Source organism: Myotis myotis, unplaced genomic scaffold (genome assembly GCF_014108235.1).
Source record: "Myotis myotis isolate mMyoMyo1 unplaced genomic scaffold, mMyoMyo1.p scaffold_m19_p_8, whole genome shotgun sequence".
Lineage (NCBI taxonomy): Eukaryota > Metazoa > Chordata > Mammalia > Chiroptera > Vespertilionidae > Myotis > Myotis myotis.
This window is the reverse complement of record NW_023416390.1, coordinates 86904068-86928647: the sequence shown is the minus strand read 5'-3', so window position 1 is coordinate 86928647 and position 24580 is coordinate 86904068. Positions and strand designations below refer to the sequence as shown.

Below are 24580 nucleotides of genomic sequence, written 5' to 3'. Positions count from 1 at the left end.
CGATGGGACTGCTGTTACCTCTCACTTTGTTACATCCTTACAAGCGTGTATTAAATCATCACTCTCTTACTTTGAAGGGAAAACAGTATGTCTGTAAAATGAAATGAAAATAACCACAGGTTTTATAGGTCCAGAGATAATTTCATCTCTAAATTCCTGACCTCTGCGAGTTTATGACAACATGAGCACCAAGCAGATCTGTGTGTGTGAGCATTTCTCACAGATGTCTCTGTGTCAGTTGGTCTACATATACCTGGTATCTGTTACTTTCTTTTAACTTTCTGGTTAGTGTGCTCCTGTGGATAAGGTTGAGCTCTTTTCCCATTCAAATAAAACCCCCTTACTTTAGAAATTCAACATTTTAATAGGGTTTCACTTTCCTCCTAAATTAACTGAATTGGTCAGGAATATCTTTTGTAAAAGAAAGGTTCATATTCATAGACTCTTAGAAGAATCTGACCTCTGGGATGCCTGTGCGTTTGGAGCACTGGCCAGTGGCCCGCCCCTGGGTGCCTGGAGGAGAGGGGGGGAGAACAGATGCGCTCCGCGTAGGGGCAGGATAAGCACGCCTGTGTCTTATGTAAAACAGAGACAAAGGGTAGGTTGAGCCATAAGTGTCTGCACCTACCCCCAAGGAAATGTGCTGGAGCCCATCTCTCTTACCTGAATTTTCTTTTGTATTGACTCTTTCCTGCTAAGGTCTCCATTGACATCTTTTTTAAATATTTGACCAGCATGAAGATGTTGGGAGGTGGCTGGAGGAATGTGTGAGTCAGAAGACACATATACCCATGCAAAAAGGATTCTGCTGATTCTTAGAGTAGTTCCCTGGACTTTAAGGAGAACAGTGCTGTGGGGATTGGTGGGTTTTTTTGTTTTTATTTTTTAAAATATATTTTATTGATTTTTTACAGAGAGAAAGGGAGAGGAGGGAGAGGGATAGAGAGTTAGGAACATCGATGAGAGAGAAACATCGATCAGCTGCCTCCTGCACACCCCCCACTGGGGATATGCCTGCAACCAAGGTACATGCCCTTGACCGGAATTGAACCTGGGACCTTTCAGTCCGCAGGCCGACGCTCTATCCACTGAGCCAAACCGGCTACGGCATTGGGGGGCGGGGATTGGTGGTTTTAGATGAGGGACCTCATTTCCGCTAGGATTTGTCTTCCCAGTTAATGGAAATATCAACAGTTGGTGACACCTCCCCACCCCAACAGTTGTTCATTTGATCACTTTGCATTTTGATTTCCAGTGCTGCCAAGTTTAATCGACAGACTGGGAGATGCTAAAGACTCCGTGAGGGAGCAGGACCAGGCTCTGCTGCTAAAGATCATGGATCAAGCTGCTAATCCCCAGGTAGGGCGTTCGGTGGCCCGCGGCAGGCATGCGGGTGCTCCCCTAACATCGGTGGGTTACTCCATACAGAAAGAGGATTTATTTTAATCTGATGTATTGCAGATGGAAATTTTCATAGCCCCCCCCCCATATTTAAATAAATAATAAATAGCAAAGGGTGTATTTTGAATAAATTAGTGGATTTAATATGGGTTTTGAGTGCTTGGTTTAATCTATAAACTTGAGCTCATTTATGTAACCGATTCTGTATTTCTTTGAAAAGAGCAATTATGATGTCTGGGTGTCAGGAGGCCTGGCTGGTCTCTGTCTGCTAGTGAGCTGGGGCCGCTGGGACCCAGACACAGCCCTGCCTTCCAGAGTCTAGCTGTGCATTGCTGGGGAAGGGGCATGTTATTGGAAAAATCCTTCTAGGGAAGGTGAAAACTGTACTGGCTTTCAGAGATGAGCAGACGGTGGGCTCTGGGTGGGTGGAGACGGCTGGTCCAGGCGGGAGAGCAGTGTGGGTGTGACCTTTGAAGTCACCCAACCTTTTGCGACCTCCCTTTCCTCACCCGTGAAATGGGGGCAGCTATACCTCCTGCTGGGGTCGTTGGGAGAGTGAAATACAATTATATGAAGAAATGTGTTTGGAGGAAATTTAAGTTGATACACAAATAGTCACCATTTTCAGTGTGCTCGGCTGAAGATGACGAAATGGGGGGTAGCGGCTGGGACTGGCCCCTGTGGAGAGTCCCTCTTCTCCTGGCCCCGAGTTAAACAAAAGGCTGCGGGAGTCTCCTCTCTTTTCACCTGTCCGTTGCCATCCGCAGTACGTGTGGGACCGGATGCTGGGCGGCTTCAAGCACAAGAACTTCCGGACTCGGGAAGGCATGTGTGTCTGCCTTGTCGCCACACTCAATGCGTAAGTCTGGGCGGGGCCTGAGGATTTTCTTGTCTGAGCTTTTTCATTTTTAACTTTTTATTTTGAAATAACTATTGATTTCAGGAAGTTGTAGAGAAATGTATTGGGAGAGTCGTGCAAACCCCCTCTCCCTCCTTCCCTCAATGTTACCATGTTGCCTGTGCAATGACAACACAGGAAATTAATACTGATACAACCCACGGCGCTTATTCACATTCCTCCAGTCACACACATGTGAGTGCAGTTCTGCACAGCTCTGTCACGTGTGTAGTTCCATGTCAAGGTACTAAGCTGTGCGTCACCCCAGGCTCCCTCACACTGCCCCTTTGCAGTTAGTCCCTAACCTCTGGCAGCCACTAGTCCATTCTCCACCTCGATGGCTTTATTCCAAGAATGTTATGTAGATGTAATCATACACAGTGTAACCCTTTGAGATTGGCTTTTTTCATTCCACTTGAGGTTGCATATATGTTGCTTAAACAATGGTTCATTTCTTTTTATTGCTGAGTAGAATTCCATGCATAGACATATCAGGATTTGTTTAACCATTCAGCTGTTGAAGGACATTTGAATCACTCCCAGTTTTTTGCTGTTACAAATAAAGCTGCTATGAACACTTGTACAAGTTTGTTTCAGCATCAGCTTTCATGTCTCTTGGGTCAGTGCTCAAGAGTGCAATGGCTGTGCACTGGTAAGTTTATTTTTAGTTTTTTTAAAATAACTTTCTCCCCTTTGTCTGACTGATGTCCCCAGTGGGTGCACCACTTCCCAGAAGTACTACAATACCAGGTGGATGCGAGGTGTGGATGGAGCGAGCTCCTAGGCCATTTCTCTCCTCCAAAAATCCACTTGATATGCTGCCCTTGGGTGGAGGCCGTATCCGGTGTTAAACTGATAAGGCTAAGTGATCATTTTTAGTTTTAAAAGAAACTGCCAAACTATTTTCCCAAGTTGTCTATACCATTTTACATTCCCACCAGCAATGTGTGAATGAATCAATTTCATCACATCCCTGCTAGCATTGAATGTTATCACTATTTTAATTTTAGCCATTTTGATATGTGTGTGGTGATATCTCATGGTGAGAATTTGTATTTCCTTATGTGACTGTTGATGTGATTATTTTTCATGTGCTTATTTGTAGGAAAGGCTTTTTTAAAATTGAAATTATAAATCATCTTTTCTGATTGTGTTACAAAAAATTTAAATAAAGAAGAAAATGATGATTACCCATAATTCTAGCACCTTCAGATAATCACTGTTAACTGTGGTGCATTTTACTCCAGTCTCTAAAGTTACATTATTTTTATAAGCAAAATTGGGATGATAACATTTCTATCACCATGTAAATTCCCCCTCCTAAGGTGTTAGCCTTCTTAGTGCCATTAAATTTGGCCATATGTATAGGAAACTTTAAAAAAAAAATGTTTCTAGCCTTTGATTGTAGTAGTTTCACTTTTTTTTTTCAAATATATTTCTTTATTGATTTCAGAGAGGAAGGGAGAAGGAGAGAGAGATAGAAACATCAATGATGAGAGAGAATCATTGATTGGCTGCCTCCTACACACCCCCTATTGGGGAATGAGCCCACAACCCAGGCATGTGCCCTTGGCCGGAATCGAACCTGGGACCCTTCAGTCCACAGGCAGACGCTCTATCCACTGAGCCAAGCCGGAGAGGGCTGATCGTAGTAGTTTCACTTCTAAGAGTTTATCCTAAGGAAGCAGCCAGCTTTCCAGAGAGTTGTGTTCACAAAGGCTGTCTGTGCCAGTGCTTACGATGCGGGCCCTTGTGAACACATGCTCGCCCCAAGCAGGGTCAGTCGGAATCCTCTGCAGCCACTTCATCAGTCTCATTCAACTCTTACTACCTGAATGCTAGTGCGCGCATCGGGCTGTGCACAGTTTAGTTGAGTGTGCCAAGCTGGGCAGAGTAGGAGCCATTACATGAAAAAACAGTAATGCAGAGACAGCCATGTGGGAGGTGAGCTGGCTGGAAGGGCTGAGGCTTGGCTTGGCCCAGCGTGGGGCCAGGTGGAGAGAGCCCGAGTGCCAGGGCGAAGACATGCCAGGGAGAGGCACTCACGCTTCCGAACTCAGTGCCCAGGGGCCGCCACAGCACCTTTATTTTGGATCCAGGTGGGAAAGGGATGGAGAAGATGGGAAGACGAGAGCCCGGTGCGAGGGGTGATAGGCCCTGGGCACGGAGGGGAGGGTGAGTGTGGGCAGAGTAGCTTCTGTTTCTTCTTTCTCACTGATGATAAAACACTCCTTTTGTTTTCAGCTCCGGAGCACATACTTTGACACTAAACAAGATTGTGCCACATATATGTAATTTACTTGGAGATCCAAACAGTCAGGTGAGTGTGTTTCCCTGAGAATGGTCATTGGTTTAGACAGCTAACATGCTTGTTGGTGTTCTATGTATACCTGATGGTGGGTGGGACTATTCATCCTTATAGAACTCTGATTACTGTTTAAGATCATGAGCCCATTAGCGTTTATAAGATATCATTGGTAAATGTGGCGGCCACTCTGCCCTCTTTCCACATGGGGCTGAGATTTCAAGAGCCTGTAAAGTGATGTCCTCCAGACCAGCCTCCAGGATCCCATCACTCTGGCCACCATCTCTGCAGCCAGAAGAGGGTGGGCCTCGGGGAGGATGCCCAACACTGATTGGAGGTGAACACTGTGGGTGGGGATTGACCGGAAGTTGTGAGGGGACTGCTCTAGGCCTGGAAACGTTCATGGTTTGCTTTGGGTAGCCGCCATGCTGGTGTGTACCTGTGGAAACTCCTCGAACCCTTGACAACTGTAGATATTTTATATAAAATTTACCTAAATTCAAAAACAAAACACGAAAACGAGGCCCCACTTCCTGAGCTGACGGGAGGGAGAGGAGTGGGTAACCTGTGGCCAGGTGCCATCTCCCCGGGCTGGGCAGGTCTGGGCCAGCTCGTTCACAGCTGAGTCCTCTCCTCTGGTCCACAGTCACTCGTGCAGGCTGTTAAGAAAACATTTCAGGGTTGAAAATAGGAAAATAGGAACACAAACTTACCAAGGATACATTTGTATAGTAAACAGGTCTTCAGTTTATGTATTTTTATTTTAAAATTTTTTATTAATTGATTAATTTGAGAGAGGGAGGAAAAAGAAAAAGAGAGAGAGAGAGAGATTTGTCATTCCACTTATTTCTGCATTCACGGGTTGATTCTTGTATGTGCCCTGACTGGGGGATCAAACCTGCAACCTTGGCACTTGGGGATGATGCTCTGATCAACTGAATCCCAGCCAGGGCTGAACAGGCCTTCGTGATTGCTCAAGTCCCTGCAGAGAGCCTCGCCGTGCTCTCCTGCTTCCCCCAGCTCCTGGGACCCTCCCATTCATTGTCTTATCCTTTCTTCTTGGCCCTGAACCCCAGTTGCACTTTCGCACCCTCTCAGCTGCTGCTCTGCTGCTCTTCTCCCCAGCCTGGCGTCTCAGGCTCACTGCCCCACTGTCTCGTCTCCTCGGCTGGCGCCTACTTCTCTCCATTCATCTCTTACCCAGCCGCATTGAAAATATATAGTTAACATCCAAATACAATTGTTAGACATTTTTATTTATGGAATCATACTTTATGTTCAGCATTAATTTAAAAATTCTAGATTACCCAATGAGTTATTGGCCCCCGCCCCTTTTTGGCGTTGTCTCCATTTTTGTTTTCTGTGGAAAAGTCCTTTATAGAGGCCACACTTGGAGGGCATCCTTTCGTGGAGCAGGAAAGCCAGCCTGGCTAGTTGAACTTGCTTGTCCCTAATGCAGGTGCTTACTTAGCCACAGGTGATGAGTAGTCACGCTGGGCCTGTGGGAGATGGACATTTCTGGTGAAATGAGGTTGGTGCTCCCTGGGCAGCTGTTAGCAATCTGACAGTCAGAGCGTTCCAGATGGAGTGCTCAGGGGTCATGTACTCACACCTGCTTTTGGAGTGTGTGGTCTGCACGGATGCATGTGCAAGTGCAGACGCACACGAGCCGCATCCCCAGCACCCTCCTGCAGGAAACTTCCCAGCCGCTTCTCTGATCCCATGCCTCCTTCACCTGAGGCTATTTTCCACGGATTTTCTTAGAGTGACAGGTGGGGGAGAGGCACAGAGAGGGAGACACCAATGTGAGAGAGACACATCGGTTGGTTGCCTCCCACACGCACTTGGACCAGACACCAGACATTGAGCCCACCACCAAGGTACGTGCCCTTGACCGGAATGAAACGGAAGACCCTTCTGGGCTTGGCCGATGCTCTAACCACTGAGCAACCGGCCAGGACTTGCCTTTAACTTTTCATTAGTCTGGCCTTTGAGGGTCAGGACTGTGACTGGCTCCTCTTCCTTGTCCCAGGACTGCCTTCCAGCAGTGCGAGGGTTCAGTAGACACCCCACAGCTGCTTGAATGACTTGCCCTTCTTAGCATTTGTCTCAGGCCAGAGAGGACAGTGGTATCTGGGCAGTGCTGCCGCTGTGCTCCCTGCCTTCAGCTCTCGTGCGGGGAGTTCGCCTGGCTCTGCAAGAGGCCGCTGACACTGGGTGTGAACTCTGGACACCTCTCCTTTAGAGGGCGTGAGTTCATTTGCATATTGGTCTTGGCAGAGTGACTCTAAGTGGGAAACCCCTCCGTACAGATAGAGGGGTGTTGCTTAGGATGCTTTCGCTGGAGCCGTGGGAGAAGGCATTGTCCTGCATCATGAGGAGGGGCTCTAGGCTTTGTTAGTGAATAGTCATTTCTCAGAGACTGGCTCAGTCCTTGGGCTTTGTCCTTGGCAGCTGTCCCCAAAGACACAGCGCAGGCCCAGCCCAGCCGCCTGCATGCTCCGCCTGCCTGGTTGACGAAAGCCTGGTGCTTCCCAAGTTCCGCCTGTTTTAACTTTTCTGCCCTGAGAGCTTGAAACCTGCACGGACACTGAGAATGAGAGTGCATCTCATTGCCATCATCGAGCTTCAGCAGCTGATGAGACAAGGCCAGTTTAGTTCCATCTGTGCTCCCTCCCCCATCCCAATATTTTGAAGCAAATCTTAGACAGCATTTCATTTACTTCTTTAAAAAAATGTATTTATTGATTTCAGAGAGGAAGGAGAGGGGCAGAGAGATAGAAACATCAGTAATGAGAGAGAATCATTGATTGGCCACCTCCTTCACACCCCGTACTGGGGATTGAGCCCACAAGCCAGCCATGTGCCCTGACCAGGAATTCAACCATGACCTCCTGGTATATAGGTTGATGCTCAACCACTGAGCCACACAGGTCGAGCTCATTTAATTCTTAAATACTGTAAAAGATAAGACTCTTTTCATACATAACCTTAACACTGTATTCCCTCCTGTCCACCAGGAACGAGTGGTTCTCAGGTTATCAAGTCCCCGCCAGCGACCCCTTTCCCTCAGTGTCGCCTGTTTGTGGTGTCCCGCATTTCTCTTGGCAAGGACGGAGACGCACGCCCCTGAGTTCCCTGCGGCCCTCCCGCCCCCTCAGGTTTCCTGCGGAGAATCCATTCCCTTCCCTGTGTTACACTGAGATTTTACCTCCTGAGCTGAGGATAGGGTTTCCTTCCTGGAGTGCAGTTTGCAGAGCTAGGAGGACAGTTGCTCCAGCACAGGCAGCGTGCTGAGACGTCACTCACCATAGGAAGTCTCTGTTCTAGATAAGGACTTCCGTGCGCATCTTTAAGTGTCTGAGGATTGTTGGTCTCAGCACTCCCTGCGCTGGACCTGAACTGGGCTGAGCCAGCTGTGCTCCGAACGGGGAGCCTGTGCCCGTGGCTGCAGGCCATGGCAGTGCGCGCAGTGCACGTGAGGCCCCGCTGAGTCCGCAGGGGTGTGGCACCCGCTCTCCATGGCAGGCTGGCTGGGGCTGTTCTCCCAGGAGAGGGTAGGTGTGCTTCCCGCCAGCTTACCGCATCCTTCCTTTCTCTGGAGGTGGAGCCGTCCCTCAAGTTGTAAGATTCACAGGGATCTCTATTTTGACACCCTCAGTGGAAGGCAGTGTTCTAAGGTGAGAAGGATGAGGGCCTGCACTCAGGCGGCAGCCAGCTCCCTGCCCTGCTGGTCACCTGCTGTGGGCCCAGCAGGTGGCTGGCCTCACTGCCCCAGACCCCATGACACGGTCCACAGAGGCCCTGTGAGGATGGCTGCAGAGGCAGAGACCTCAGAATCTGTAAAGCATTCAACTCAGGCCTGGCAGGTAATGCTGAACATGTGGGCTCTTGTCTTGTGCAGTCCTACTGGCCTGAAATGTTAGGGTTCCTTCTTGTAGTGAGTTTGAGGTAGACAAAAGTACACTTTTTTCTGAACATTTGAAAGTGTCTTATAGACATGATATTTTTAGTCCTGATGCTTTATACTGTGCATCTTCTAACAGGACATTTTCTTATATAAGCACTAGTGTCCCAGTGCACGGATTTGTGCACATTGAAAGAAAATTAATTAGAAGAAATATTTTAATATCACTATTCTCTATAATAGAAGTGTCAACCAAATTCATGTTTGACAATGACAGATTGAAACATACACATGAGATTGGTGCCAGCGAGAGCTTTATATGTATTGTGCAAGCATGAGTCAACTTAGCCTTTTATATATATAGAATGAACTTGCTTAATTAGACCTGCTTTCTGATGTAGCTAAACTTCTTCCAGCCCAGTGAAGCACCCCAACTTCTCTTTCAGGTAATTGTCAGCAACACAGCAGTAAATATCAACATGAAGCAGATCATTATTGTAGATCACACAGTGAGAACAAAGGGTAAAATATTTAACTGCAGCAGTGTTTGACTATATTCTGCACAGTGAGAGAACCTGAAGTCATTTTCAAAGTCCACCATTTCTTACTTCTTTTCAGTCGGGTCAAGTTTCTAAACTTTCTAAATCTCCATTTTCCTGCTAATGAAAAGAAAATGGGATTCCACCGAGTCTATCTACCTCCTCCAGGACTTCTGTGAGGATCAAATGAGATGAGGCACGGGAAAACGCTTTACAGACATTTGGTTAAAGTGTGAAATGTTTGCACCTGGCTACAAAGCAAGTCATGTTCCTATGCTGAAGAAACTGCAAGGAGTGTAGTCGCTGCCAAGGAGAGGGAGCCGGGCGGTTGCTATGTGACGCTATTACCTGGCGCCATAGCCACCATTGCTGGGCTAGGCTGGGCTGGGCTGGGCTGCATTTTGCACCATGGGATCTGGGCAGTGTTGGCTGCGATTTGGTGGACTGTGGCTGTGCAGGGTGGTGGTGGGGCCTGTGTCTCACTTGGGGAAGCTGAGTGTTGCTTTGTGGGTGCCAGGTCCTTGGTGCCATTTCTCTGTGCGCATCATGGCAGCTCTTGCATTGAGCGTCTGCCCCCCTGGTGGTCAGTGCACATCATAGCGACCGGTCGGACCCTTGGACACTTAGCATATTAGCCTTTTATATATATACACTAGTAGCCCGGTGCACGAAATTCATGCACTGGGGTAGGAGGGGGGGGGAAAGGGGCCCCTCAGTCTGGCCTTCACCTTCTTCAATCTGAGACCCCTCAGGGAATGTCCAACTACCTGTTTGTGCCCACACTTTTAAAAGATAACAGCTCCATTGTTTTTTCTTTCTTATGCTTAAAACCATTGAAATTAGTAGGTATTCAAAGTGTGTATACATTTTGGGGGGACACCCTGTATATTTCTAGTCAGCAGTGAAAGAAACCAACAGCAGATTTGGAACCCCAAGACAGGGAACCTCGCTCACTCCCCACGTCTCCCCACTTTACTTTCCACCTTCGTGGGCAGCAGGAGAATCAACGTTTTCTCTCTGCCACCTGCCTTCAGTATGCAAATTAGCTGCCATCTTGTTGCTTCAGGGTGGGGGTCCCCACTGGGGTGCCTGGCCAGTCTGGGTGAGGGAATGATGGCTGCTTTCAGGCTGGCGGGCAACTGAGGCTCCCAACCTCTCCTTTTTTTCTTTTTTTTTTAATTCTGGGATTTATTTACCTTCTATGGCTGTCACTGGAGCTGAGAGCCAGCTTTAGCTCTGAGGCCCGGCTGCAGCTCTGAGACCTCGGCTGCTGAAAGCAGGGATCTGGGTTTGTTTGGGTTCTATAATTGAAACACTGTTGCGATCCTGCTGGCTGAAGCCCGGCTGGCCAAAAGCAGGTTTCTGGGGAATGTTTAGCTTCTATATTTGCAACATTGTTTCTTAGAGTTGCAGCTCAGAGGCCGACAGCGGCAGGCGGGGAACCTTGGCTTCCTCCGTCACTGGAGCAAGCAAGCCTCCTATTCACTTCAGCTGCCTGGCTGCTGGCCGCCATCTTGGTTGGCAGTTAATTTGCATATATCCTGATTAGCCAATGGGAAGGGTGTCGGGGTTATGGTCAATTTGCATGTTTCTCTTTTATTAGATAGGATAGCTATCTCATTTTCACATTCAATAAATTTAATATTGAGATAATGGTAATGTGTAATAGACAGTTCATAGTTGAGTTTCCCCTAGTTTCTTTCTTTCATTCTTTTTTTTTATTCCATTCTGCCCTTGAGCCTTATTTATTGCTGCCTCCTTCGTTCATATTTGTGTTTGTCCTGGCTGCTTACTTGCTCTTCCCGAGGCTCACGCCCTTCACTCTGCTCCCAGGTCCTTGTGCAGGCTGTGTCTCGCTTGGCAGGTGCCTCATTGCATCCTTTCCTGGTAAAATGCACATTCAGGCACATTCCAGGTGGTTCCTTCCTCCCCATAGAACATTCCTTGGTCTCCTGTGGTGTGCGTGTTCCCTCCCTAAACTACCAGCTCTTGGTACTCTTGTATAAAATGATTTTATTACAGTCTCTCCTGTATTAAATGTAGAATATATGGAATTTTCCCCATTTCCTTTCTAGAACCGTGAGTGTTTTTCCCACTTTTAATTTTTTAATTTATGAGCTTCTTGAATATAGGCCGTACTGCCCATTTTCCTTATTCAGTGTTTGACCTAAATCCAGAGTACTTTACATGGTGTTTTATTGTCAGTATAATTTAACTTTCTAATTTGGAAAGATGCCCTGAAAATTCTAGTTTTCTGACATCATCTTAAAGAATGAAAAAAAAAAACAACTAAGGGATATGGACTTGAATATGTATATGGGAATAGGACCTAAGTTTTTCTACTCTTTGGGATTGTACCTACAGAGTCAGAACTGTTAACCGTGGGTTCATCTGGTCAAATATCTAGAAAGGATTGTATACACCAGCTGTGGGCAAACTACGGCCCGCAGGCCGGATCCGGCCCGTTTGAAATGAATAAAACTAAAAAAAAAAAAGACCGTACCCTTTTATGTAATGATGTTTACTTTGAATTTATATTAGTTCACACAAACACTCCATCCATGCTTTTGTTCCGGCCCTCCGGTCCAGTTTAAGAACCCATTGTGGCCCTCGAGTCAAAAAGTTTGCCCACCCCTGGTATACACAGTTGCACTGGTAAAATGGCGATGAACTTGGGGTGGTGTGTAGCCTGCTGTGTCCCAGCAGGAAGTGCTGTGGGATGACACCGAGAGCTGTAAGATCTCTTCTTTTACATCTAGGTTCGAGATGCAGCAATAAACAGCTTAGTGGAAATTTACAGACATGTAGGAGAACGTGTGAGGGCAGACCTCAGTAAAAAAGGATTGCCGCAGTCCCGGTGAGTTCAGACTTTTTTCCCTTCTTCTCTTCCTTCTACTCTTTTTCAGTTAACATTTTGGTTTGCACTTCTTCTTTTGTTGTGATAAATTTTCAAAGAATGTATGGTTAGTGGATTGGTGATAGGAGAGATTGTCCTGATCGTATGGTATGTCAGGGGTCCCTTCCCATTCCAATTCCTCAAAAGTAAGACTCTCTCACCCAGACATCTAGCCAAGTGCCAGGCCATCCCCTGATTTTATTTTTATTTTTTTAAATATATTTTATTGATTTTTTTACAGAGAAGAAGGGAGAGGGATAGAGAGTTAGAAACATCGATGAGAGAGAAACATCGATTAGCTGCCTCCTGCACGCCCCCCACTGGGGATGTGCCGGCAACCAAGGTACATGCCCTTGACTGGAATCGAACCCGGGACCCTTGAGTCCGCAGGCTGACGCTCTATCCACTGAGCCAAACCGGTTCGGCGATCCCCTGATTTTAGAAGCATATTTAAAATGGATGGATTTTGAAAAGTCACGATTCTTTTGGTTCAGATGGGTTCTATATATTATATACACACAGCACCTCGTTATAATATGTGCTTAGAATATCTTTGAGTGAGTGGAGCCTTTCTAAGAATGAGTTTGGTTTGGAAAACATCTTTGAAATGGTAGTTTTCTGTTCAGTAATGTCAGCCTCCCCGCGAAGAAGCTGGGGGTCAGCATCTTATCAGACCCAAGGCAACTTGAGTGCACAGGTGTCTCTGTTGTGTCTGAATTTAAAAATTAATGGAGAGTTGGATGTGCATAATTTGAACTGTGATGCAGAAACCTTGCACCAAATGAATTTCAAACCCCTTGCCCCGCCCATTCCTTTAAGGGAGAAAGTCATGTGAAACCCTGGGAGTTAGAGGTGGACTGCACTCACAGAGCAGCTGGTCAGAGCCTGTCCTTGTGGCCACGGCAACAGCAGAGGCCCAGAGACATGCAGTGAGCTCACACAGCCGAGTCAGAGCTGGGCCTGAAGCTCTGTTCTCTGCCTCGCCTTTTCGTTTCTTCATCCTGTTTGACAAGAGTTCACAGAGCACCTAGGCATGGGGCGGAATATTGAAGTATACAGGGGTCTTGATGTCCCTTAATTGGATGTGACAGTGGGCCCCTCACCCTAAGGACGGGGTTCCACGAGCAGCTGAGTGGGGCTGTATTCTTTCTTGCTGAGTCATGTCGGACCCGGTATCGCTCTCACTATGGGCCCTGAGCTGTGCACAAGGCAAGGAGATGGGCCGCTAACTACTCTTCATGTGCTTACAAAGGTAATCTCCGAGAATAAAGGTTTTTTGCCCATGTTTTACTAACCTCAGCCTTCTGGATTGTGAATGAATGGTGAGAACACTTATGGTGAGAGACAAAACTTAAAGACGAAACTACTGAACAATCTCTTGGACAAAATTGGAGGGAGGACACAGATGAACGGCAGAGCAGGGGCTGGAGGCAGAGGGCTGTTTGATGATGTCACGATCATTGTTGGGAAAACAGGCCTTAGGCAGTGAGACTCCTGCTCCAGGATGGCTCTCCATGCGCTGCAGCTCACAGGGGCCAGGGCCCTGAGCGAACCGGCAGCGTACACGGTGGGGTCCTGGGTGACGCCGAAGGTTGCTACGGTGAGACCTAGAGGTGGGTGCGGGAAGGAGCCGGCCCCGCAGGCCGGACGGCTGTCTGGAGACACCTGCTTGCAGGGTTGGCCCTGGGCCGTGTCTGGAAACTTGGATGTGGGGAGGATTCCCAGTGTTCCCAAAGAGCGAGATAAGAGTGGCTCTCTGTGCCCCACGGCGCAGGCCTTAGCTGAGCCCCTGCTTCCCTTCAGGGAGTCTGACAATTTGGGAAGTGCTGGGCAGAGGGTGTCTGTGTGACCAGCCCCAATAAAACCTCCAGGCACTGAGACTCTAATGAGCAGACCGCCTTTCCCAGGGGTTCCCCACCCGTTGCTGGGAGATTAACCACGTCCTGTGTGACTTCACCAGGGGAGGCTCTAGGAAGCTTGTGCCTGGCGCACCTGGTCCTCACCCCGCGCACCTTTTCCAGTTGCTGGTTTTTCTTTGTGTTCTTTTACTACGATTGTCCTGTAATAATTACAGCTGTGAGTATGACTATATGGTGAGTTCTGTGAGTTGTGTTAGCAAATTGTTGAATGTGGGAGTGGCCTAGAGGCCCCTCGGCACAGAGGGTGTTTAGGTAAGGTCCCAGAGACAGTGGATGCCAGAGCCCCAGGCATGCGTGTCGTGTGCTTTCTGCTAATCTTTTTTTTTTTTAATTTGAGAGAGAGAGAGAGAGAGAGAGAGAGAGAGGTCAATCAGTTGCCTCTCGTACACGCCTGGACTGGGGATCAAACCCGTAACCTGGGTATGTGCCCTGACCGGGAATCAAACCCACCACCTTCTGGTGTATGGGGCAACACTCCAACCAACTGAGCCACACCAGCCAGGGCCACATACTTTTAAAAAATATATAAAAAGCTACAGAAGAGCTGGGCCTCTGTGAATAGGAATGGGGTTTTTTGCTATCTCATGTTATCTAAAAATTTCCCCCCTAATTCTGAACCAAATGGAGAAGGTAGTCCTGTTAAAATGGACACACATGGTCACAGCCGTTCTTGTGAATGCACAGGGCTTGGAGAATGAGGCTGGCGGTTCTTTAAAAACGTGCTCTATTGAAAGAAGCTGAAACCAGGTTTCTTTGGCTTTATGGCAAGACAGTTACCTAAGGTCTAGCACTGTGAGTGTCGGAGGCTCTGGCTGCCACCTTTATTTTGTCGGGGATGTGTCCAAATGGAACGAGACTTGTAAAGAATCCTGTTGTTTGGGAAACTCAGTGTCTGCTCTGTGTGGCTCCGATGGTTGACTTGAGTACTTGACTATTCTAGACTCTGTTACATCATTGTAGATTTTTTTGTTATTATGTGAGCATAACAGATTTTTCAGCTTAGCAGGATTCCATAGGACTAATGAAATCCTGTAGAATTTGCTTAATGCTTTCTAAAACTTGAGTTTTGTCCTGGAATGAAAATGTTGACCTCCTATGAGTTTGCTCATTGAGAACTACATTTGAGAAGAAGGTTAACTATAACTCTAAAAAAATACATGATGTAAAAGAATGCCTTCATCATACCAGCTAAATAACTTTAACAAGAGCAGACTCATCTGAGCAGCAGTTCTCTTTGTTCATTCACAGTTGGGAAGTGCCCGTCACGTTGGAGGAGCTGGAATTAGGGGTTTGGGTCACGTGTTAAAAGCTGTTTTAGCCTTGTTGTCTGGTGGCTAAAGTCATATTTGAGCCAAAAAGTAAAGCAGAGATTTTCAACCAAGTCTCCATGTTAGCAGGTCTCTCCCCCCACACAGGATCTCAGCATTGCTGAGCTGTGAACTTTAGTTAGGATAGTGTTCGGCCATTTTACATTGTTTAACACATTATTTTCGCAGTTCATGCACGTGATATGTGCAGAGAGTAAGTGCACAGTTTGTAGCTATCCGGTGTGGCATGCCATATGGTTGCGTGAAGTTTGTGTGGCACGCTGGGCACCCTCTGTCACTCCTGTGGCTTACTTTCATAGACACGTGCTTTCAGCACGCTATGGCATTCCCTGTCCCGGTGGATATGCCAGGCGATATTTGTATTTGTGGTATATTTAGTTTGGAAGCTATGGATAAAAGACTGGTGTTAAGTTTGTCTCTGGTACCATCATTTGGGAACCAATTGCCTGGAACAGCAGCTGCTTAAACCTGGAGAAACGTTAATTTATAGAGGGAGCCGATGCATGCCATCTGATGCACTGTGGCCATGTGGTAAACTTACTGTGACCCTGCAGTTTTGAATAGTTCTCAATGTTTGGTTTGCTATTTCAATCTATTTAAAAATTTATGGACATTCACTAGACATTATTACTTACTGATTGTATAGTTAAGGGAAAAATGGAAACTTTCTCGTTGTAAATTTGCTTGCACTTGCTAAAGCTTTTAGTGCCCACGGCAAGAGCAGGATGAGAGATGTGCTCGGTAATGTCTGCTCTCATTTCTAAGTTTGTTCCTGCCAGTGATGTATGCAGAGAGAGCTGACGAGGTGGATAAGAGATGGAAGAAAGGCAGGTCCTTGCCCCTCTGCCATTTTTCTGCAGAGGCAGACACTGTCACCTGGCTTACGGCTGCTTTTGTACCTGTTGCTCTGTCTCCAAATACTGTGCATGTACTGCTAAACCTTAGGTTTTTTGTCACAAGAACTTTACTTTGCATCATGGAGGGTAAATTTCAGCTCTTTCTTTCTAACCTCCCTCATGTATAGCTGCCATCTCCACACCCACCAAATATAGTCATGCTTTAATTTTGATGAGAACATTTAGTTTATATTATAGTTAAGTATGCCATGCACTATCTATATTTGGTGAATTATGATTACTTTACCTTCCCCCCCCCCCATCCTTTTGTTTTTCCTGGGTTATTAATCATATTTCATGTGCATAGTGTCCACATCTTACCCTGAGGACTGTCTGTGTACTGCCAGTTGTGGACGTGACCTTGAGCCTGTCCGGTCTGCCGGGCTGCCTCTCTGCTTTCACAGCCTCAATTTTATGTATCCTCCTGGCAGCTCTACCAGCGTGTGGGGCTTCGCTTCTCCTTTCTCTGCAGCGGCATCTGGTGTTTTTTGTGTGTTTTTTTTTGGGGGGGGGGGGCACCGTGTCTTTTTTGATTTTCTCTCTTATTTTAGTTATGCATATCCTCCATTAGCTTTCTCAGAAAAGATGTGGAGGAGACTTTCTTTGAGTCTGAGAAGATCTTTATTCTATTTTGATATTGGTAGTTTGTCAGGGTTTAGAAATCTAGGTTGAAAGTCATTTTCATCCAGAATGTTAAAACTAATGTCCATGTATTCCAGCTTTTAGTGTTTCTTTCTACTGAGAAGTCCAAAGTCATTCTGATTCTGCAGTCTATCAAAGTAGGTAATTTTGATTTTCTGTCTCTAGAGTTTGTCTGAAACTTTATGGTGAGGAGTCTTATAGAGACCATTTTCATTGCTTGGAGGGCCTTTCAACTTGGAACCTTGTGTTTGGATCTGGGCTAGTTTCTTTACCAGTATCTCTGTATCTATCTATACTTATCTACCTACCTAAAAATTATTTACTATTTTTTAAAATATATTTTTATTGATTTCATAGAGAGGAAAGGAGAGATAGAAACATCAGTTATGAGAGTCATTGAACAGCTGCCTCCTGCACCCCTGATGACCCTACTGGAGATGGAGCTTTCAGCTCCTGGCATGTACCCTGACCTGGAATCTAACTGTGACCTCCTGGTTCACGGGTTAATGCTCTGCCACTTGAGCCAGTTAATGCTCTACACTGGCTGGGCCAGACTATTTTTTAGAGCCATTCTAGATTTATAGAAAAGCTGATTATTCCTCTCCTCCTCTACCTAGTTTCCCCTGTCCTCATCTATATTTTAAAAGACTTTGTGAAGGGTTGGTATTAATTCTTGTTTAAACATTTATTAGAATTTACCAAATGTTCACCATCTGGGCCTTTGCCTTAGGGCAGTGGTTCCTAACCTTCCTAATGCTGCGACCCTTTAGTACAGTTTCTCATGTTGTGGTGACCCCCAATTTCATTGTTACAAATTGAACATAATTAAAGCATAGTGATTAATCACAAAAACAATATGTCATTATATATGTGTTTTCCGATGGTCTTAGGTGACCCCTGTGAAAGGGTCGTTCGACCCCAAAGGGGTCGCGACCCATAGGTTGAGAACCGCTGCTTTAGGGGGATGTGTTTTGATTACTATAATTAATGTCTTTTGGTATAGGTCTATTAGGATTTTGTTACTTGTTGAGTCCATTTTGGTAGTTTGTGTCTATCTAGGAATTTTATCTAAGTTATCTAGTTTTTGACAGAGTTCATATTGCCCTCTTGTAATTTTTCTTTTTTTCTAAGGACAATTAGAAATATGTCTTCTTTCATCTTTTAATTCCAGTAGTTTGAATCTTTTCTCTGTGGTCATTCTAGCTAAAGGTCTTTTCCAAGAACTAATTTTGGTTTGTTGATTTTCCCTAATGTTTTTCTGTTTCCCTTTTCTATATATTTCTGCTCTAATTGTCATTATTTCTTCCTGTTGTTTGGTTGCTTTTGCTCTCCCCACCCCCACCAAGTTTTTTAAGGGAAAGGTTAGGTTACTGATTTGAAATCTTGTGTTTTAAGATAGAGACATTTATGCCTATAAATTTTTCTTTAAAGAGTTCTACTTTAGCTGCATCCTATAAGTTTGGGCATATTGTGTTTTCATTTTCATTCATCTCAAAGTATTTTATAATTCCTCTTTTGATTTCATCCTTTTTTATTTTAGTTTTTTATTGTTGACACTTTACAGATGTCCCCCAATCTCCCCATTTTTGACCCCTCCACCCAGCTCCTGCCCCACCCTAGACCTTCACCACACTATTGTCTGTGTCCATGGGCTGTGCATATATGTTCTCGGGGTAATCTCTTCCCATCTCCCCCACCCCTCTTTCCCTTGAGAGTCAACAGTCTGTTCCATGTTTCCATCTCTCTGGACCTATTTTTTTTTTTTTAAATATATTTTATTGATTTTTCACAGAGAGGAAGGGAGAGAGACAGAGAGTCAGAAACATCGATGAGAGAGAAACATCGATCAGCCGCCTCCTGCACATCCCCGACTGGGGATGTGCCCGCAACCCAGGTACATGCCCTTGACCGGAATCGAACCCGGGACCCCTCAGTCCGCAGGCCGACGCTCTATCCACTGAGCCAAACCGGTTTCGGCTGGACCTATTTTTTTTTTGTTAGTGTATTTTGTTCATTAGATTCCACATATGAGTGAGATCATGTGATACTTGTTTTTCTCTGACTGGCTTTATTTTGCTTAGCATAATACTCTCCAGGTCCATCCATGCTGTCAGCTTCATTTTAAAAATATATATATTTTTATTGATTTCAGAGAGTAAGAGAGAGAGATAGAAACATCAATGATGAGAGAGAATCATTGATTGGCTGCCTCCTGCGCACACCCTACTGGGGATCGAGTCCGCAACCCCCGTATGTACTCTTGACTGGAATTGAACCCAGGACCCTTTAGTCTGCAGGCTGATGCTCTATTCACTGAGCCAAACCAGCTAGGGCTGCTTCTTCTTTATTTTTTGTTCTTTGTTGTTGTTGTTAATCCTCACCCAAGGATATTTTTCTCTTGACTTTTTAGGGAGGGCGGAAGAGAGAGGGAAAGACAGAGAGAGAACCATGAATGTGAGAGAAACACATTGATTGGTTGCTTCCTGCAGGAGCCCTCACCAGGGCCCAGCCCGGCCCGGGGAGGAGCTTGCAACCAAGGTACTGTCCCCAAGGTACATGCCCTTGACTGGAATCGAACCCAGGACCCTTTGATCTGCAGGCTGACACTCTATCCACTGAACCAAAAAGGCTAGGGCACTGCTTCATTTTTGAAGGGTAAATTTGTTGGTTATAGAATTCTTGGTGGAGATTTTTAATTTCAGGACTTTGAATATGTCATCCCACTGCTGCCTGCCCCCCATTGTTTTTTATGAGAAAGCAGTTACTAATTTTATTAAGGATCCTTGTATATGAGCAGCTTCTGTACTGTTGCTTTCAAGAATTTGTCTTTTCTATTGACATTTTGCTTATCATGTATCCAGGTTAGGTTCTCTTTAACTTTATCCTGTTTGGAATTTGTTAAAACTTCTTCTTTAATATATAGGTTAATATTTTATATAACATTAGGAAAGTTTATAGTCATTATTTTTTTACATATTCTTTCTGTCCCTTTTTTCTTCTCTGCTGGCATTTCCATTATGTATATGTTCATATTGTAGGAAGATGATCTCTTAGTTGCTGCTCTTTTTTTTTACACCCCCTCTGTTGTTGTTTTTCTCTTTTGTTTCTCAAACAGGGTATTTGCAGTTGGCTCATGTTTAAGTTTGCTCCTTCTTCCTTCTGCAGCTCAAACCCATTGCTGAGTCCCTAGTGAATTTTTGCAGTTATTGTAATTTTCATTTCTAGAATTTTTACCTGTTTCTTTCTTATGTTTTCTCTCTCTTTATTCATATTATCTATTTGTTGAGACATTGCTCTTGTACTTTCCTCTAGTTCAGTGGTTCTCAACCTGTGGGTCGCGACCCCCTTTGCCTGTCGAACGACCCTTTCACAGGGGTCGCCTAAGACCATCCTGCATATCAGATATTTACATTACGATTCATAACAGTAGCAACATGACAGTTCTGAAGTAGCAACGAAAATAATTTTATGGTTGGGTCACAACATGAGGAACTGTACTTAAAGGGCCAGAAGGTTGAGAACCACTGCTCTAGTTCTTTACAACGTACTTATAATGGTAGATTTCATTCGGTTAATTCCAGCGTCTGGGCTTCCATTAAAGATGGTTTCTGTTGATTGATTTTTTTCCCTGTGTATGGGCTGTATTTTCTTATTACTTTACACGTCTCATAATTTTTTGTTGAAACTCATCATTTCAAATTATATGTTGTGGCGCCTCTGAAAAGCACCTTCTTCTCCCTCCCCAGGCTTGTTGATGGTGTTTGTTGCTTATTGCTTACTTAGTGACTTGCCTGAACCGATTCTGTAGTCTGTATTCTGCAGTTGTGTGTGACTACTGAAGTCTTTGCTTGGTTAGCTTAGACTGCCGTGGTGGCAAATTGCGGCTCGCGAGCCACATGCGGCTCTTTGGCCCCTTGAGTGTGGCTCTTCCACAAAATAGCCGTGCGTCCGCGCACGTACAGTGCGATCGAAACTCCGGGGAGTCTATTTTGAAGAAGTACTGTTGATATTTGGCTCTGTTGACTAATGAGTTTGCCGACCACTGGCTTAGAGTTCAGCTAACGATTGAATAGGTTTTCAGCCGGTGGATCTCTCAGCCTTTGCCGAAGGGCTCTCTGTGTGTGTTGCGGCATGCTTTCAGTTTCCTGGCCGGCAGACTGCATCTCCACCTTCCCCTTTACTGCCAGAGGTGAGACAGTGCCTTCTTGGGTCTTTCCTGGGCAGGTACCCAGCCTTGCACACACGTGTGGCCTCCTAGTTTCCCAGGAATATGTCAGAGCTTTTCACAGCTTTTCCTTGTGAGCTCTTTGGTCAGTTTCTTGGCTCCAGTTGTGATTGCCACCTCAGGCAGCTGCCCTGTGAATCAGTTGTCCCTGATTCTTTTTGATCATGGTGTCAGGGTAAAGCAAGCATGTCAAACTCAAAGGCTAGCACGGGCCAAATAAACAAGGTTTAAGTGTATGTGGGCCGCAAAAAAAAAGGTTCAATTTTCATAGCAACATAGGTTTATTTGATAGAGACATGCTTGATACAAAGGGCTGAAATAAATGAGTCATTGTTAACATAAAATAATACATTTTAATAAAAATTAATATTTTTTCTTAAACATTAACTTATCAGACACTGAAGAACTGCGCAAATTAATAAGCGTAATGTAAAGAAACCTATTTTTCTTGTTCTCTGAAAGCAAAATATTTCCTATTGCGCACACCAAACAAGTCAGTACAAGACTAATGACGTGGCCTGTGCTCTGACCAGGAATCAAACCCTGACTTCCTGGTTCTTGGGTTGACGCTCAACCACTGAGCAACACTGGTGGGGCTAGGTTTTTAATTTAAATGCCAACCGTGCTTAATTGTGAGTGGCTGCCTAGCGCAGTTTGAGAGGGGATCTGAGGCTATAGCTGGACTTAGATGGAAAGATGGGTTGAAAAGATTATTGATACGGACCGTGGAATGGGAAGGGAGAAGAAGTATATCAGGCTAGTTCCTCTCTTTCATTTTATCTCTGTCTGCTGATGTGCATTTTTGGCTCCCCTGTTACTTAGAATTCTAAGTAGAATAGAATGAAGAGGTTAGGAACCTCTGGAGGCTAGGAACTTTCCACATTCAGCATCTAGCTAACTCTGCAGGATTCAGTGAATGAACTCAGGCACTGAGACCAAAATGATTGAAATAACTAGTTTTCTGAAGTGAGGGCAGGGGACAGCATTAGGTACCAGCTTTGTCACACGTGGTATCACTCCCCTGCATGGCATAGTACTTGGTGTATACAGAATACAAAAAGAATATAGTTCCCATCTTCACCCCAAGGAATTTCCATTCTGGTTGGAAAGAAAGGACAAACATGGTTGGAATGATTAGAGCTTGTGTGACTGGATTGTTTGTAAGAAAAGTGCTAACATTTCAAATTAGGTCCCTGAAATGGATGGCGTAGGTTTGAATGCAGAAGTACATTACCTTGGTATCTTAACCTTTATACTTATTCAAATGTACCTGTGTTTGCTTGGGAAAGCCTCTTTTTTCTTGACCCCCCCCCCACCCCCAACTTTCCTCTAATTTTTGGTGTCACTCAGAATACTGAGTTTTGCTTTAATTTAAATGTCAAGGTGAAAATGATCCACTAATAAAAAATTAATGTCATATTGCTTTTTTTTAAAGATGAAGATTACCCAGTTACAATGTTTGTAGATAAATTATTTATAGCATTTTAAAATTAAGCATAAATCACCAAAAAGAAAAACCTTTGTAATATTTAGAGCATTTTACAAATCTTTATCCTAAGTAATTAGCAGTCTGTGCTTAGGCAGAAATATATGCTTTTCATAGTGTATATTCATTTTGTATAGATCAATAAATTTAATATAATGTCCGAGAGGACGAGCTCTGGATTCTTAATCTCAGGACTGAAATCTCCACCCCAACTGTGTCACCTATGCAAGCTGTGGGGTTCTTGATTTCCTGATCTGTAAAATGGGGATGGTAATAATCCCATATTAGGCTGTTACAAGGGTTAAACAAGATCTGTCAGTTAGAGCCCTCAGGTCAGTGCTTGACCGATAGTAAGTGCTTGTTGATGTTCTTATTGTTATAGTCACTGTCTTTGTTATTAGGTGGGTTTGTATTACTGTTTTTTTCAGTGATGGTTAATAATTTATATTTTTTCATTCATACAGGTTGAATTTAATTTTTACAAAATTTGATGAAGTCCAAAAATCTGGAAATATGATACAATCTGCAAATGGTGAGTAGAGAAAGCAGTCATTCTGTTTTTGCTTTGTCAGTTTTATGTCAGCAATGCTTATGCTATTTCTGAGCAGTTGAATTTAATGTCTTGATAAGAGTTTCTAGGTCTTAAGACTTAATTTCCATTTACTCACTTTCCGAAGCCAAAAACTGTGGAGGTGTCATTGACATTCTTTCATAACCTGCCTTGAGTTCATCAGCTGTTCCTGTTGGCTTTACTTTTAAAAATACACCTAGAGTCCCAGTGGTTCTCACTGGAGCAGCTGCTTTTCTCTTAGTGAAAGCTGTCATGGTAATTTACCTGAGCTCTTGTGTTAGCCTAACCAATATTCTTAATTTTAGTCTATCACTGCACCTAACGTTTATTTTTCACACAGCAATCAGAGTAATCCTTTTAGAATGTAACTTAAGCGATGTTAATTCCCTCTTCAAAGTCCTCCAGACGTTTCCCATCACATAGAGACGACAGTTCAGTGGGTCATCATGGCCTCCAGGCCCTGCGTGGTCTGGTGCTGATCACCGTTCTGATGACATCTTGTTTTGTTCTTCCCCAAAGTTCTCTCGGCTGCCATTCCATTGGCCTTTCTGATTTTGAACATTCTAAGCTTCTCTGTGGGTCGAGAACAATGAAAATACATCCTGCATATCAGATATTTACATTACGATTCATAACAGTAGCAACATTACAGTTATGAAGTAGCAATGAAAATAATGTTATGTTTGGGGGTCACCACAACATGAGGAACTGTATTAAAGGGTCGCGGCATTAGGAAGGTTGAGAACCACTGCTCTAGGGCCTCCATGCTTACGAATCCTTCTGCTCGAAACATTTGTGTCCTCTGTGTCATCAGGGCTGTCTTCCTCATTCCATCCAGATCGTGGCTGTAGTATCACTTCATTACAAAAGCCACCTGGAATAGCACACCCAGTTTTCTAAGGGAACTCTCTCTGCCTTCATCCTGCTTGACTTACCTTCTTAGTGCATATCACTACAAAACATTTTTATTCATGAGGGCAAGAACTTTGTTTTATTCCTTTATCCTTAATGCCTCACAAAGTCCCTGGCATGTGGTAGGTTGAATAAATAAAATAATAACTGAGACTTGAGTTCTGACCCATTGTCCAGTATTTGTATTCAGTTTATTGTAGCTTGTAATGATATTTGAGGACAAGGGGTAATTCTTGTGATTACAGAAGGGAAGGAAAAGAGTGAATTACTGTGTAAATAAAGTCATCAAAGGGACAATTGTGAACAAGAACTTTTTTATACTCTGGATACCTCATTGCATCATAGCTATTTCAGAATTGCTGGGGATCTGAAATCATAGCAGAACTTTCAAATTTTGAATATCTTCAGATTGTCAAGAAGTTTGAGTGATTTCCTCCATGTAAGGAAGGGCAAAGCCAGAACCCAATCCAGGCCTTTTGACTTACACTCGGCTATGTACCTATCATTATCAGTAAAGAATTTGTCTTTAGATAGCATGTTTCTTATAAAATGCTTAAACTGTCCTAAAAATGCTTTTATTAATTCCTTTTATTTCTTATTTTCTAATTCCCTTTATTTATTTCTAAAGTAATTTTTTATTTTCAATCACAGGTGG

At 44.5% G+C, this 24580-nt stretch overlaps 1 protein-coding gene and 1 non-coding gene across 9 annotated transcripts in view; one reads left to right on the top strand and one right to left on the bottom strand.

Annotated features, from left to right (window-relative positions):
- The window catches only part of CLASP1 (cytoplasmic linker associated protein 1), a 293090-nt gene that overhangs the window by 100952 nt on the left and 167558 nt on the right, over positions 1-24580 (top strand). For all 8 annotated transcript variants that reach the window (XM_036318897.1, XM_036318904.1, XM_036318902.1 and 5 more), the window contains exons 4-8: positions 1256-1359; positions 2169-2260; positions 4544-4619; positions 11810-11907; positions 22907-22974. In XM_036318897.1, coding sequence (XP_036174790.1) covers positions 1256-1359; positions 2169-2260; positions 4544-4619; positions 11810-11907; positions 22907-22974 — 438 coding nt within the window. The remainder of the gene's footprint in view (positions 1-1255; positions 1360-2168; positions 2261-4543; positions 4620-11809; positions 11908-22906; positions 22975-24580) is intronic.
- On the bottom strand, positions 3012-3194 carry LOC118662385. Its single transcript, XR_004969742.1, has one exon. It is a non-coding gene; the product is annotated as a U2 spliceosomal RNA (small nuclear RNA).